General features: G+C 46.1%; 1 protein-coding gene across 2 annotated transcripts in view; it reads left to right on the top strand.

Moving 5' to 3' along the window:
* Window positions 1-16,271, top strand: part of mid1 (midline 1) — a 159,076-nt gene that overhangs the window by 113,962 nt on the left and 28,843 nt on the right. For both annotated transcript variants that reach the window (XM_052014851.1, XM_052014852.1), the window contains exons 4-6: window positions 1,749-1,856; window positions 5,493-5,641; window positions 15,130-15,257. In XM_052014851.1, coding sequence (XP_051870811.1) covers window positions 1,749-1,856; window positions 5,493-5,641; window positions 15,130-15,257 — 385 coding nt within the window. The remainder of the gene's footprint in view (window positions 1-1,748; window positions 1,857-5,492; window positions 5,642-15,129; window positions 15,258-16,271) is intronic.

Genomic DNA, 16,271 nt, shown 5'->3' with positions numbered 1-16,271 from the left:
GCCTTCATTGCAAGTGGTTTCAAGTACAGGAGTAAAGTTGTCTAACCACACTTGTACTGGGTGTCAGTGAAACAACACCTGCAGTATTATGGGTAGTTCCCTCCTTCTCTTAATATACTTGCAATGGAGGGAGTGTGGCAATGATTCACCAGACTGATTCCAGAGATGGCAGGACTGTTGTGTGAGGAGACATCAGGCCAATAGGCCTTTATTCACTAAAGTTTAGAAGAATAAGAGGGATCTTGTTGGGTAGTGAATCTGTGGAATTCATTGCCATAGATGGTTGTGGAGGCCAAGTCATTGGGTATATTTAAAGCGGAGGTTGTAGGTTCTTGATTAGTAAGGGTGTCAAAGGTTACGGGTAGAAGGCAGGAGGATGGGGTTGAGAGGGAAAAATAAATCAGCCATGATCGAATGGCAGAACAGACTCCAAGGGCCAAATAGCCTAATCCTGCTCCTATGCCTTATGGTCTTATGGAAATGTACAAGGCTGGACAATTCTGGATGTGGGGAGGATAGTTCCCCTGGCTTGAGGGTTCTAGAACAAGGAGATTGGGTAAGACATTTAGGGCTGAGATGGAGAAATTCCAGTGGAACCTGTGGAATTCTTTACTAGAGAAGGCAGTGGAGGCCAAGTCACTGAATATATTTGAGAAGGAGGTGGATTTCTAGGCAAAAGCTTCAAGGGGTATGAGGAGAGAGGAATAAATCTTAAGGAACCATGGAAATATATGGAATATGGTTTTGAGATACAGTAATGGCCATTATCACAATGAGTGGTGGATCAGGTTTGAAGTGCCAAATGTCTTATACTTGCCCTTATTTTCAATGTTTCTATGTTTGTATAATTTTTCATGTATAAATAGTTTAGCTGATTCCATGGAGTTATTTCCTTCTAAAGATGGCTCAATGTAGTGTATTTTTCTGTGGGTACACTTCAGAACTGAGTGTGCTACAAGATATGATTTTGATACACTGCTGTTCTCAGGCACTGGTTCAGTTGCAATTTGCTACCTTCAATAAAGCATGTTTTCTTCTGGCTCTCTCTCAGCCTGGTAGCTTACACATATAATTATACGGACATATTATATAACATACATGTACATGCATGCCTCTTTAGGAAAAGAAAATTTGCACAAAGATTTCATTCCTGATCTATAAACAAGCATTAAACCCTGGAAATACTCAGCAGGTTAGGCAACGTCTACAGAGGGAAGTTAATCCAGATCCATGATGTTTCAGTGATCTAAAAGGTCACTGACTTGCAACATTAACTTGCTTTCTCCCTCCCCAGATGCTGCCTGACCTGCCAAATAACCCAGCATGTTCTGTTTTTACCTTGGAATTTCCAGAAACTGCAGTATTTTTCTCTTGAATCTAAGCCTTGACTTTGCCTTGGAGAAGGTGTAGAAAAGGTGAGGGAAACATTAAATCCCAGGCCTGATCTGTAGGATCCACAAGCCTTGTGAGAGTCAAAAATGCTTTGTCGGTACCCAAGGCAGACATGGTCTATGGGATTCCAGCAGATTCTGCCCCAAGAAGTTCGATATCTGAGCTGGTGACAGCTTTTATAAAGCTGTGGTTAGTTTTCCTCAGTCTTCTTTTGGATATGCCTGCAATCCAAATGGAAATCCAATTCCAGTTTTCAGCTATTGTGATTTTCCTCCAACCTCCTTGATCCATAGAAGTCCTTGAGAAATTGATGGTGTCAGCACAGTACTAAAGGAGACTTTTTTGTCTGTTTACAGGTGAATGCAACAAGGCAAGAAAGCAAACTTACAGAAGAATGCGACCAACTGATTGAAATCATTCAACAACGAAGACAAATCATTAGCACGCAAATCAAGGAAGGAAAGGTAAGAGCCAGACCATTACTGATAACTAGGAGCAGCAGTAGGTCATTCAGCCCTTTGAGTCTGGTCTGCCATTCATCAAGATCATGGCTGATCTTCTAACTCAGTGCCAATTTCCAGCACCATTCCCGTATCCCTTGATTGCGTTAATGCCCAGAAAAATATTAATCCCAAGGCACTGAATGAACATCACAATTGAGCATCCACAGCTATCTAGGGTAGGTAATTCCAAAGGTTCACCACCCTCTGAATGATGAAATTTCTCCTCATCTCAATCTTAATGATTTATCATTTATTCTCAATCTGTGACCTTCCCCCCCCCCCCCCCCCCCCCCCCCCGGCTCCTAAACTCCTCAGCCAGGGGAAACATCCTCCCTTCATCCAGCCTGTAAGGCCCTTTAAGAATTCAGTAAGTTTTAGTGAGATCTCTTATTCTTCCAAACTCTAGGGAATACAGTCACAGTCTATTCAGTCTCTTCTCATGCAGCAAACCTGCTAGCCCCGGAACCAGTCTTCACTGTACTCCCCCTATGACAACTAGGTCCTTTCTATGGCATGCCTGACAAAGCAGGCTTGAGGATCTGAGTGGTCTATCCTGTCTCTCTTTCCATAGATCAGCAGTAGTACTACCTTAATTGCTAATTGTGTGCAGGTTGAGATCACACAAAATACCAGTGGCTCCCTTGCTCTTGTACAGAGGGACATACCTTGACGTACAAAAGTTATTACATTAAATGTGGTAAAACCTCGAGACTAGTATACAGATTGGGGACTAGTTATAACACATCAATATCCGGATCCACCAATGAGGGGCGGAGCTAGACAGACCAAGGTTCAACTCTCAGACTGCACTGATTTACTTGAAACTAATCATCAAGTTACAAATTGGCTGGTTTCTTGCTGTTTGCTGGTGATCCCCATTGAAAGTAGTAAAGACAAAGGAGATGGGATAGCAGGAGGTTAATGCTGCTGTGACACTTTCTGTGGTTGAATTGCCTGCCAGACCCATTGTCAAAGAGCCGTACCTGAATAATGTTCACTTGAATGGGGTAACAAGAGGACATATGCCTGGTAATGAGTTCCAGAAGAGGGAAAGAGTTGGTTAGGAGGATGTCCATTCCATAAAGTTTGATGGCTTTCTGGTGTGAATTGAATCAGACAGACCCTGATCAAAATTCGTGAGGAGGGAGTCCAGCTGCTGGTGGACATGTCAGACACTGGAGATTAGTAGGGCCAGACAAGGTGAGGTTTGATGGATTGGAAGGTCCTGAGTAAGTGAGAACACTGTTATAAAGGTAGAAACACAACATATCCAAAGGAGACCGGGAGAAGCAAGCTGACTGAAGGTGCCCAGCACCAGGTGGGAGGAGACCTTCAGGTAGCCACTCCCATGACTGCGTGGGTCAGCAGCCTAGACCGAGGACAGCCTCGTGCTGAGAATACTCACTGCCACTGGGCCACAGCAGAGTGAGAATAGGAAATGAGTTGAAAATTAATTAATTTAAACCTAATTAATGGAAAGGAATGTGCTAAAACAGTGCAGCAGGAAATCCCTGCAGCTAGAAACAAAAGCCTGGGGTCGACGTTAGCAGTATTTGCGGATGGACACTGTTTGTGAGGTTCTGATGAGTGTACAAGTCTGACCATTCAACTTGCTAATTCAGTAATTATATATCACAAGTGATTAATATAGGAGGATAATTTCCTAATATTGATAAATTAGAAGGTGAGAGGTTAAGATGACTATTAGAACAAAGGTTGTTCAGCTTCTGTTTGCCATGCACTTAGATTAAGGCTGATGCATGCCTCAGCTCCATCTCCCCATCACAAAATTTGCAAATGACACCCAGCTTTTTTTGAGGGGGGGAGGGGAGATTCAGATTTGCACTTCCTATTCTGATTGGGATGGAGTAGGGGAAGAATATCCCTCTGGATGCTGGGTGGAGATAGGGGCATTGGAGAGGCTTGGTGTACATTAGGTGGTTTGAAGGCAGGTTTCTGAGGGGCAGCTTGAGCTCTTCCCATACATTGAAGGAGCTGTGCAGCTGAGCTTCCAGGCCAGAGACTATTTGGGGAGGCAGAGAGCGAACCACGACAGCCCAAACACTTTGCTGAAATCAGTTGGACATGCTGACACATGAGGCAGGCGTATTTTTTTGCCATGCGTAATGAGTTATGAGCTGGGGGCCTCTCAGAAACTTTAATCAATGCCATCAAATTATGATTATTCTGTCAGCAAGCTAATGGGTGATTTCCTGAACTCGCACCTTGGAACTAAGTTTACATAGTTCTCTGCTGTGACACCTCCCACCCTGTCCAGGGCTCTAGTAATAGGAACAGGAAGGAAGGAAATGGTTGTTGCCCAAAGGAATCGAACAGCAGCACAACAAAGAGCAATCCCAAAACATGACAATTTCCCTGCTGCAATGCAGTTTGTGGTGGAAATGATTTGATTGTAAGAGGTTAACGTACTGTAATTTATGGGTGAAAGGGTATAAGTAATATGGATTTTTTGCTGGGTCTTTTGTTTGCCATTTGTTGCTTTCCACATCACAAAAAAACCCCACATGCATGATGCTACCTTTGCACTATGAATCCATGAGTATTCCAAGATCATCTCTCTTGGAGACCTGACATCATTCCCATTTTAAAGGGCCACATAACCCACCATATTGGCACAGGCACCACTGCTCATCACACAGCACAGAAACAGGCCCTTCATCCCACCCTGTCTATGCTGACCGTCAAACACCCATTCATACCCAGGGTGCTCCTTCCAGCCACACCACAAATCTACTGGCGGCCGCTGTCACTACTAAACCCATCCTGATCACAATATTGACCTACGCTGTTTAAAGCCTCCCCTAACCACCCTTGTCATTGGGCACTCATATTGTTGCCTCCTCTCCAGGTCCCTCATCAAGACCTACCAGCCCTGAGGTCGTGGGATTGGTCCATGCCTGGGGTTAGGGGGAGCAAATGATTTCAAAAGCAAAAAGAGGTTTTGGGAATTAAAGCTCCCCAGCAGGAAGGAAAACTGAAAGCCAGCCCTGGAAATTCCACGCTAGTTATTATTTGAGCCAAGCAACCATCCCCCATGTCCATATCTATGATATTGCAATCACCCTCTGATGGAACAGGCAATCAGTGTGAGCCTTGCGAGCAGCTTCTGCTCCTTGTGGGGAAGGAATGTAAAGACTGAGGTGGGAGAGGAACGCGCCAGAAGAAGGGAGGCCCGAGGCTTGGTTATCTTCCTCGCCCACTGGGAAGCAAAAATAAATCAAAATCCTCCCTTACCAGGATCCAGTTCCTGATGATGTGGTCAGGGGAGGAAGGCACATTGTCACCTGCTCTGTGCCAGCACTGTGAAGAAGATCTGCACCACCCCCACTCCCTCACTCTTTCTCCAGTTCCCATATGAGATCCATTATTGAACCTGCTTGCATCACCCTTGCTGGTTTGACATAACTTGTCATGGATAAAGATTTCTCTCCATCCTGCCCTGTTTGAACAGAGAGTATGCAATGAAAAATGTGTGTGTGTGTGTGTGTGTGTGTGTGTGTGTGTGTGTGTGTTTGTGTTTGTGTGTGTGCAGCACTCCCATGTCCCTTTGCATGAGCTCCTTTACTTCCTTTGAAGGTTGTGCGGCTGCGGAAATTGGCCCAGCAGATCGCCAACTGCAAGCAGTCTATTGAACGATCTGGGTCCCTCATCACTCAAGCAGAGCAGACGCTGAAAGAGAATGATCACGCTCGCTTCTTGCAGACAGCTAAAAATATCTCTGAAAGGTAAGAGAACACAGTGCCAGTCCCTTGTCATTTGGCTTCCTAATGACCGATGACTGACTGGTACCTCACAGACTCACAACGCCAACAGCATTCTGTTATCGTTGCCGGGGAACTCTCACACCTTTACAAGCCTTGATCTTAACTGCTTGTCTTCATTATAATAATGCGATCTTCTTGTTGAGTGTTGGATGCTGAAAGGATTTCATTTTCTAGGTTAGTACTGCCTCCCCAGTTCCTTATGGCTATATGGACAGTCCCTGGGTTACAAAAAGGTTCCATTCCTGAGAACTGTTTGTAACCCAAATTTTTTGTAGGTCGTAAATGAATAAAAACAGTGTGTGGGAGAGGATCACAGGAACAGCTGTGATGGGAGAGTGGCTGCCAGCCGGCCTCACTGACTCAGTGAGTGAGTCTGCTCAGCGCTCCCAGCTCTGCTTGGCTCAACCCAGCCCCCGATTGTTGCAGCTTGTTTGTATGTATGAATGTCCATAAGTCGGGCGTTTGTAACCCGGGGGAGGGCCTGCAGTGGTTTAAAGATTATGTGTTCTATAGTAGTGATCTAGATGCCTCGAGTTCAAATCCCACGTCACCAGTTTGTAAGTTTTGAATTTAGCTGAATGCTTTTTACTTCTAGAAATTTTAGTTTTCTGGAAATTGTCATAAGATCTCAAATGACTTCTCTAGGGGAAGGAAACCTGTTACCATTGTCTGGTCTGAATTACATGTGACTTGAGTTCCACACCAGTGTGGTTGGCACTTAAGTACCATGGAGTCATTTAGCACATCAACAGGCCTTTCAGGCTGCCATGTCCATGCTGAACAGCAAATGCCCATTTACAGTAAAACTCCATTAATGCGGCTCAGGACTTCAGTGGTAACAGACAAGGAGATTTTCCTGACTATCGGATGTTATCCTATTAATACTTCAACACACTTTTAGTTCACCTTTTTAAAGATGTTACATGGTAGAATAACATATGTTGCAGTGAACTCAGTAAGTTTAAAGGGAGTGTGGGACTTGGGGCCCCAGTGAGTCAGATGCTCAACCAAAGGTATTTCCAAATAGTCAGATGATGGATGATCAAAGTCTTACCCAATACTAATCCCATTTTCCAGCACTTGGCCCATCGCTTTGTATGTCTTGGTGATTCAAGTGCCTCTGAAGTGGCCTGGCAAGTCACTCATTGTTTTCAACAGATCATTGAGAAGATCAGGGCAACTAAGAATGGGCAGTATACTCCAACCAGAGGGATACGGCAGCTGCTTACGCCCTTGGATACCGGGAGAACTCTTCGGATGATGTTATTGGAAAGTTAAATGTCTACTTGCGATGTGAGGTGGGGCCTAGGGTCAGAATCTCACCTGAAGTACAGCATTTTTGACAGGTCAGCACTTCCACCCAGATAATCTTGTCACTTAGAAATCTTAGCAATCAAATGCAGCTTCCTCAGCAATTAGAGATGGCCAGTAATATCCACATCTCATGAATGGATTTTAGGAAATTTTAGGAAGAGACTTCCAAGGCTTTGGGTCCAGGGCAACCAATGGTGGAGCTCTAGAACTGAGACACACAAGAGTCTAGAGCTGGAGGCATGAGATTTTTTTCGATTCATCTTTCAAGATGTGAGCATCGCTGGCATGGCCACCATTTAATGCCCATCACTAAACCCCCTCGAGAAAGTGATGGCGAGTCACCTTCTTGAACTGCTGCAGTCCTTCAGGTGAAGGTTCTCCCACTGTGCTGTTGGGCAGGAAGTTCCCGGATTTAGACTTAGTGATGATGAAGGCGATACATTTCCAAACCGTCACAGGTTTGGGAGGTGTTGTTGGAGGAGTTGCATTACATTTTGTGGATAGCGCATGCATAGAGTCAGAGTCTTCCCTCATTCCCGTGGCCCCCTCACCCCTTCTCTTCCCCTCCCCTGCCCTCATGACCTGCCCATCTATTCCCCACTCCTTCCCTTTATTCCATGGTCTACTGCCCTCTCCATCTGGATTCCTTCTTCTTCAGCCCTTTGCCTCTTCTACCCATCACCTCTCAGCTTCTTACATCACTCCCTTTCATCCCCCTCCCCCACCCACCTACCTTCCCCCCTCACCAGGACTCACCTGTCACCTGCCAGCCTGTGCTCCTCCCCCTCCCCCGAGCTTCTTATTCTGGCTTCTGCCCTCTTCCTTGCCAGTCCTGATGAAGGGTCTTGACCCGAAACCTCGACTGTTTATTTCCCTTCATAGATGCTGCCTGACCTGCTGAGTTCCTCCAGCACTTTGTGTGTGTTGCTCCAAATTCCAGCATCCGCAGAACCTCTTGTCTCTCTGTTTTGCTGCTCCACTGCGTGGTATGCCTATCCTGGAGAAGTTTTCCTCCTCTCTTCAAAGGGAGTTCTGTGAGACCCTCTCACATTGCTTCCCCTCTGTGATCTCTGCTGCTCTCCAGCTATTCGACCATGTGTTCACCCAGACTCACTACCACAGCCATGTGTCCTTCCTGGGCACTTGTCTCTGCCGCCATCTTGTGCTACGTGGCTTCCAGCTCCGTTTCCAGGCCTCCTGGTTTGGCCCCAACAAGGATCCCAGATACCTGCATTCTATTGAATGCCACTCTCTCCGGTTCTCCCACCAGATTCTATGCGCCACCTTTGCACCATGCGCAGGTACCTGCGGGCCCTGTCTCTGTCTCCGCCACAGTTCCGGGCCTCGCTCTCGGCAACCTGCCACGGACCTCCACTGACATTTCGTCCTCCGCTGGATCCATGACTTCAACCGCCGGTTCTTCACCTTCCTCATCTCCAGGAAGGATCAGAAGTTCGCCCACCTCTAGGCCGTGGCCCCCCTTTGCCTCCGATAGCCCTGCCCACCTCCAGGCCGCGGCTCCCGCTGCCTCCGATGGCCCCCCCCCACCTCCAGGCCGCGGCCCCCCGCTGCCTCCGACCTCAGCCCCACCCGCATCCAGGCCGAGACCTCTCACACCGCCGCTGGTCCTACTACTCCTCTGCTTCCACCACTACTCCCCACCCACCCCCGGTCTCTCAAGCCTCCCTGTACCCCTCGTCCCCCCTTCACTCCTCTGAGCCCCCATCTTCTTCCCACCCCACCTTCCCTGACCCCTCTAACTCTCCCGTCTCCTCTGATCCCAGCTTCAACCCTCTACCCTGCCCTGGCCCCAGCTCCAACCCCTGCCATGTCTTCACTATCCCCTCCGATCTTCCCCTCTCTGAGGCAGAATATTCCGTCCTTAGCAAGTCCTCACCTTTGTCCCCCTGCACCCGCACCTCAACGAGTTCCCTGCCCGCCATGACACTGAGCTCTTCCTCCATTGCCTCCGTCTCCAGGCCTACTTCTTTGGCAAGGATTCCCCACCCCCCACTGGTGACCCCTTCTTCCGCCTTAAGCCCTCTTCCTCCTCTTGGACACCTCGTCCTGGCCTTCTGCCCGCTCTGGATCTCTTCATCTCGAACCGCTGATGGGACATTAACTGTTTCAACTTCACCACTCCTCTCGCCTACTCCAACCTCACCCCCTCTGAACACACTGCCCTCCACTCTCTTCGTACTAATCCTAATCTTACTATCAAACCTGCAGAGATGGGTGGTGCTATTGAAGTATGGCGGACTGACCTTTACCTTGCCGAGGCCAGACGTCAACTCTTGGCACCTCCTCTTAATTATCCCTCAACCTGGACCCCACCAAGGAGCATCAGACCATTGTCTCCCACACTATCACTGACCTCATCATCTCTGGAGATCTCCCCTCTACAGCTTCCAATCTCATAGTTCCCCTACCTCGCACTGCCTGTTTCTACTTCCAACCCAAGATCCACAAACCCTACTGTCCTGGTAGGCCCATTGCTTTTGCGTGCTCCTGCCCCACTGAACCAGTGTTCTCATATCTTGACTCCATTTTGTCCCCCTTGGTGCAGTCCCTTCCCACCTATGTCTGTGACTCTTTACATGCCCTCCATCACTTCAATAACTTTCAGTTCCCTCGCCCTGACCGTCTTATTTTCACCATGGATGTCGAGTCCCTGTACACTTCCATCCCCCATCAGGAAGGCCTCAGGGCTCTCCACTTCTTTCTGGACAATAGACTCAAGCAGTTCCCCTCCAACACCACCCTCCTCCGTCTGGCAGAACTAGTGCTCACCCTCAACAACTCTTACTTTCTCCAAACCAAAGGTGTAGCCATGGGCACTCGCATGGGCCTCATCTATGTCTGCCTCTTCTTCAGCCCTTTGCCTCTTCTACCTATCACCTCTCAGCTTCTTACATCACTCCCTTTCATCCCTCATCCCCCACCCACCTACCTTCCCCCCTCACCCATCACCTGCCAGCCTGTGCTCCTCCCCCTCCCCCTCCCCCGACCTTCTTATTCTGGCTTCTATCTTCTTCCTTTCCAGTCCTGATGAAGGGTCTCGACCTAAAACGTCGACTGTTCATTTCCCTCCGTGAACAGTCTGGTTTCAGCCTTGGATAGCTGCCACGGGCTGTGCCTGAGTCAGTGCCCAGGGGGATGAATTTGTAGCAGGACTGAAAACAATATCTTTGGTGTTCCAGATATTTAACTGGAGCAAATTCCTCCTCACCCAGATGTCAGGGAAGCAGTGTGATGGATCAGGGGGTGGCAGTGAGGTGGGAAGGCCAGGTGCTGCCAACGTATGTGTGAGAAACTAATGCTGATGCTGTTGCCAAGGGCGAGAAATAGGAAGGCTTTAAGAGCTGGAAGACTCCAAATGGGACAGGACTAGCAAGAGAAGCAGATGATTGAAAATCAAAAAAACTGCAGATGCTGTAAATCCGAAATAAAAATAGAAAATTCTGCAGGTCAGGCTTGGATAGTCTGTTCTACTTGGATAGCTTGGCATGAAACTGGAGAACTGAGTTACCCCATCCCCACACCCACCTTCAAACCAACACAACCCAACCAATCTACACCCAGCTGGATGAGGAAGGAAGGGCTTTGGAGAAACAGTGGGCTAAATTTTCCAAAATCCCACTGCAATCCTTTCCAGTTTGAAACTAGAAGAGCACTTTTATCCCTGTAATCCGATTTCCAGAACTCCAACGGCTGTTGATTATCAGCCATTGGAGAACTGAGCTGCCTCTAATCCATTTGGCAGAGCAGGCTTACAGTAATGCAAGTTAAATGTTCAAACATGCTCAGCCATCCTGCTGCCAGCCACACCTCCTCATTTCATAAAGAACACCATGAGAGATTGCATTCAAATGGAGCAGCAGAAGGATAATGAAATTTCTGGCTGGACTAACATACTTCCTGGCAACTTTTGTCTCAGTCTCACCTCTGGGCCAGATTTTTGTGGGCTTAGATCCCATTCCAGAGCCTTGCCCATAGTCCAAGCTGATGCTTTAATGGAGTGTGGTTGTTGGAGTAGATGTTTTTCCCTCGACCAATACCAGTGGACTGAAACCTAGGATGACAGGACTGATGTGTGAGGAGACTTGGGCAGTTAGGCCTCTTTTCACTGGACTGCAGAAGAATGAGAGGGGATCCATAGCAACTGTAAACAAACCTAATAGGACTAGATACAGGCAGGATGTTGCCACTTGCTAGAGAGGCCAGAGTCTAGGGTCACAGACTCAGGGTGCAGGGTATCCATTTAGAACTGAGATCAGGAGAAATTCCTTCACCCAATCAGTAGTGAACTGTAGAAGGTGGAAAAGACAATGTCATTGAACATATTCAAGGAGGAGTAGATACAATTCTTAGTGCTAAAGGGATCAAGGATTTGGGGAGAAGGTAGGAACAGGGTACAGTAGTGGATGATCCACCATGATGGTGGTGAAGGTGGAGCAGGGATGAAGGGCAGAATGGCCTTCTGTCCTCTGTTTCTGTGTTTAAAACAGGGAATATCTGGTCATTTGCTGTTGAGTGGAGCTTGCTGTACACACATTGGCTGTTGGTTCCTGCATTTGCTCTGCTTCAAGCAAAATAGCACTTCATTGGCCATAGGTCATAAAGTCACACAGCATGGAAACAGGACCTTCAAGCCACCGTCTGTGTGCTGAACATCAATATCCTTTGGTATGTGCTGAAATTGTGAAAGGAACTTTAAAACTACTTATGGCTCATAAGAAAAGTTACAGGCTGCTTTAAAGTGACTGATGCATGAAGCCAAGATTTGTTCTTCAATCAAGTATTGCCTGCTGCAAATGAGGTGGAACATCCATGGTAACCATACCCAGCACCAGTGGAATCTGGTTGAAAGCCAGTCAATAAGCTAATGACCTGTTCGCGGAATAACAACCACAGTTAAAAAGTAGAATGTAGAGCAACAGGCCAATAGTTTCTCAAAAGCAAAGGACAACACAGGCACGTAAAAAGGTTGAGTTCACGATGGAGCTGCTAGAGAAACTATGGCTAGTTCTGGCCCTAGATGAACATCCACACATCCACTGTCAATGCCATTTTGAAACCTGAACAGTTATGAAAAATCACATTAACCTTTTAATAGCTTGCAGTGCAGTCTTGAGCAACACAGAAAAAGCTGGAGGAACTCAGCGGGTCAGGCAGCATCTACGGAGGGAAATGGATAGTCGACATTTTGGGTTGAGACTGAAAGACAGAGTGGTGCAAAAGCCAGTATAAAAAGCTGAAAGAGAAGGGATGGAGCAAGAGTTAGCAGGTGATAGGTGGATCCAGGTGAGAGTGTTGATCGGTCGATGGGGAGGGGTGATAGTGGAAACAACACTGGAAGCTGGGAGGTAATAGGTGGAATCAACGAAGTGATGGAATCTGATAGGACAGGAAGGTGGAGCATAGAGCAAAGGATGGAGATAGGGAGGGCAGATGGGAGCAGTGGGGGCAGGGAACCAGTGGGAGGAGTGTGTGGGTGACGGACAGAAGGAGAGGGCGGAGGAGCGGAAAGAAACGGGGTGACAGGGGCTGGGTTCCTCCAGCTTTTTGTGTGTTGCTCAAGTTTCCAGCATCTGCAGTCTCTTGTGCATACTTTCTGCTGTGCAGTCTTGGCCTGCTAGGCAGTGACATTGCATCAGCATTTGCGGATGTGTAATCACCAACACCAGACATTGATTTCCTTATTAATCTTCTCACAGTTGGGCTCAACACACTCCTGTTTAAAGGGAGAGGCTGACTTAGCTACTCCTGTTCCACCAGTACCTGTTGGTGCTTTGTTAGTAGCTGTCTCCTGTTTTGGGTGATGTCTAGCTGTGGAGTTACTGACGAGTTTGGTATTGAGGTCGGACAGGGTTAGAGAGTGGGACAAACAGTTGGTGCAGAGTAGGGAAACAATGGGAAAATGAGTGGGAGTGGAAGAGAAGGAATTAAAGAGGGTTGAAATCTCGTAGTATAGGAAATGCAGTAGCCAAGTTGCCCATAGCATAAGGTAGCCCAGTGGTTAACTTAGATGCTGGGACTATTGATCTGGAGGCACGAGTTCAAATCCCACTGGCGGAGCTGAGAAATGTAAATTAACTAATCTGGAATTAAAAAACTGGTACCAGTGACGGTGATCATGATACTACCGGATTATGAAAATGCAGCAGGTTCACTAATATCCTACAGGGAAGGAAATCTGCTGCCTTCATTTGGTCTGGCCTATGTGTGACTCCAACCCATTCATGTGGTTTCTTCGTAGCTGCCCTTTCAACCATCATAACAAGTCACTAAATAATTAAGCAATAAGTCAATAAGTAATTTGGGATGAACAATAAACGTCAGCAACATCCACATCCCATGAACTAATAAATATAAAACATAAACTCTGGGTGCTCTGTGTGGTCTTATCTCCAAGGATGGTTTATCTATTTCAAAGTGAGGTGTCCTAAACTAAGAGCAGATGGGACTGTAGCAGGAAGTACCTATAAATGAAGCATCACACCCTCCTCTTTGCTTGAACATTGCTGTCTAACTTGCAGTGTGGAATGAATGTGTCCTTTGCCACAGTACATGCATCTCATACTGTTGAGGGGTTGCTAATGAAGTGAAAAGTTTATGAAGGAAGGAGAGACCATGCAATTATGTAGGTCCTTTCTCAATCTCAGGAAGGCTTGAAACACTTGCTTGATCAGTGAGGAGATTCAGCAGATCGAGCTGAAGTCATTGACTTCCAGTTATTGGTAATGCCGACCATGCACCTGTTGCTGCCTGCAAGACCATCCTAGAAAGGGAGTGAGTTCAGGGGACATTTGGGGTTGGACAATAAATGTCAGCATGGAAATTAGCCTGCTGAGTCAGGAGAAAGAAGCCTCACAGTTTTAATGATGAACTGTTGAACCTGCTCTCATTTTGTTTCATGTTTCAAAGTGAGAAGATGTGTGTTGTCAGTGCGCTTTCAGGATAGCGATGTGTCACAGAGAATTAGGAGTTCTTGGTTTCTTCAGCAAGTTATAACAAGGCATAATTATGTGAAGAGGCCTGAAGTCACAAGGAGCCACAAATTAATGTCAAGTCGAATTTACTGCAAGTTGCCTGACTCCACTTCCGACTCATTGATGTCTATCACTTGGGCAACTGCAACAGGATGTCCAGTAGTCTGATGGAAGGCTGCTTCAAAGAGTAATACATCCAGAATAACCCCGAAGGGGGAATTTAGTTTGATTCTCTTCGGCATGAAACTTAAACAACAACTATAATTCATCTCTCTGAAAATAACAGGAGACCTCACACCTATACTTATGTGCATAAGGGTGAATTCATAGCATTTTATGATGCAAAAGGATCCATTCAGCTAACAGATTAAACCCACTTCCCTCATTCTCCAGAGGTCTGCAAATGTTTCCTTTGGTTTGAAATGGTTGAACATAAAACACATTCTTTTATTCATCTAATATCTTTTCCGACTCTTTTCAGCAATTAATCTGAGGGTTGCTGTTGTAATAAAATATAAAATAAACATCAACAATGCTTCACATGGAGATTCAGAATGGCATAGATTCCAGATTAAGCAATTTCCAAAAGTTTCCTTGCAATATGATTGTGACTAATCGTCAAAAGGATTTAAGAGTCATGATGTCATAGAGTTATACAGCACGGAAACAGGCCCTTCAGCCCAACTTGTTCATGCTGATCAAGATGTCTTCCTGAGCTAGTCCCATTTGCCTGCATTTGGCCCATAACCATCTAAACCTTTCCAATCCATGAACTTGTCCAAGCATCTTTTAAACATTGTAATTGTATCTGACTCTACCTCTTCCTCTGGCAGTTTATTCCATATACCCACCACCCTCTGTTTGAAAAACTTGCATCTCAGGTCCCCTTTAAATCTTTCCCCTCTCACCTTAACTTTGTTGGCTTTTAATTATGGTGAGGCAAGATGTTATAGATGTGGAAGACTTTCTCTACCTCAGAAGAGTAGCCCTCTAATCTCCAATTCCCAGAGAAGAAAGACTTACACAATCTCAGTTTATCCAAACATGTTACACTCAACAGAATACATTCTTCTTAAATGTAGTTTTGAGAAATCAGCAGGGAAATCAAATTAATAAAAACTTTTTGCTCTTTTTTGCTTGCAGAGTTTCCATGGCAACAGCATCTTCTCAAGTGCTCATTCCAGAAATCAACCTTACCGATACCTTTGACACATTTGCATTGGACTTCTCCCGGGAGAAGAAGATGCTGGAAAACCTCGATTACCTCACAGGTAAGAGATGAATTTTGTCTCATAGTAGTGAGTCTCACCCTTGAGAAGTGAGTTTAGGAGTGCCTTATCCACTCTTCTTTTCCCATCAGTGGAAATTGGGTTTGTAACAATGGAAAAGTGGTGAGACATATCCCTTCCAAATTTCCTCACCCATGGCAGGATGGCTGTCAAATCAAATTCAGAAATATGCTGCTTCCTCTTTCACTGATCTTGATAATCCAGTCTCCCGGACTGTCTTTTCATCTCTGCCACCTCTTCTGCAGGTCATCATGTACGCTTCGAGCAGCTAATAGTAATTCTTGTTCATGACTGCTTCACAGGTATTGATCATTCTCCCATGGGTTTAGAAACAAGAAGTACATGAAATGTCTTAATTTGCTGACTTTTGGAGGAACACTTGCAGATCCTTAATATTATGGAGTGAACATATGGGTGGCATCCACGAACTTTCACTATTTGCACATCTTTGATGACTATTAGGCTGGGACTGTGTGGCAACTTGTCTTCCACCCCTTATGCGTGTCCCTAGTCAGGAACATTAAGCACCTGTTAAGCTGTTGAACATGTTGAGATGATTATATGTAGATATAAGCTCTCTATAGCTAGATTTAGCTCAATATGACTCCAGTTATCCGGCTTAAAGCCCTCAAAACAATCTGTTGATCTCAGACTTTCACATTGGAGAGTCATGAGTCACAGTCAATTCTAGCTTTCACTAGAAGCAGTGTTAGGAACATGTGGATAAAACAATCACGACGTATAATTCAGCTTCCATTTGTAATTTTCATATTTTACTTTGGCATTATTTAGCACTAAATAGGAGAAATTTACTGCCCCCCCCACCCCAGACCCATGACTTCTACCACCAAGAAGGACAAGGGTAGCAGCTAGACGTATCACCACCTGCAGGCCCCCCTCCAAGTCACGCACTATGCTGACTTGGGAATATATCGCCGCTCAAGCAGGTGGCTCATGGGCAATTAAGGATGGACAATTAATGCCGACTTTACCAGC

The sequence above is a fragment of the Pristis pectinata genome, chromosome 4, assembly GCF_009764475.1.
Source record: "Pristis pectinata isolate sPriPec2 chromosome 4, sPriPec2.1.pri, whole genome shotgun sequence".
Taxonomy (NCBI): domain Eukaryota; kingdom Metazoa; phylum Chordata; class Chondrichthyes; order Rhinopristiformes; family Pristidae; genus Pristis; species Pristis pectinata.
The sequence above is the reverse complement of the archived record's forward strand: the minus strand, read 5'-3'. Positions and strand labels throughout refer to the sequence as shown.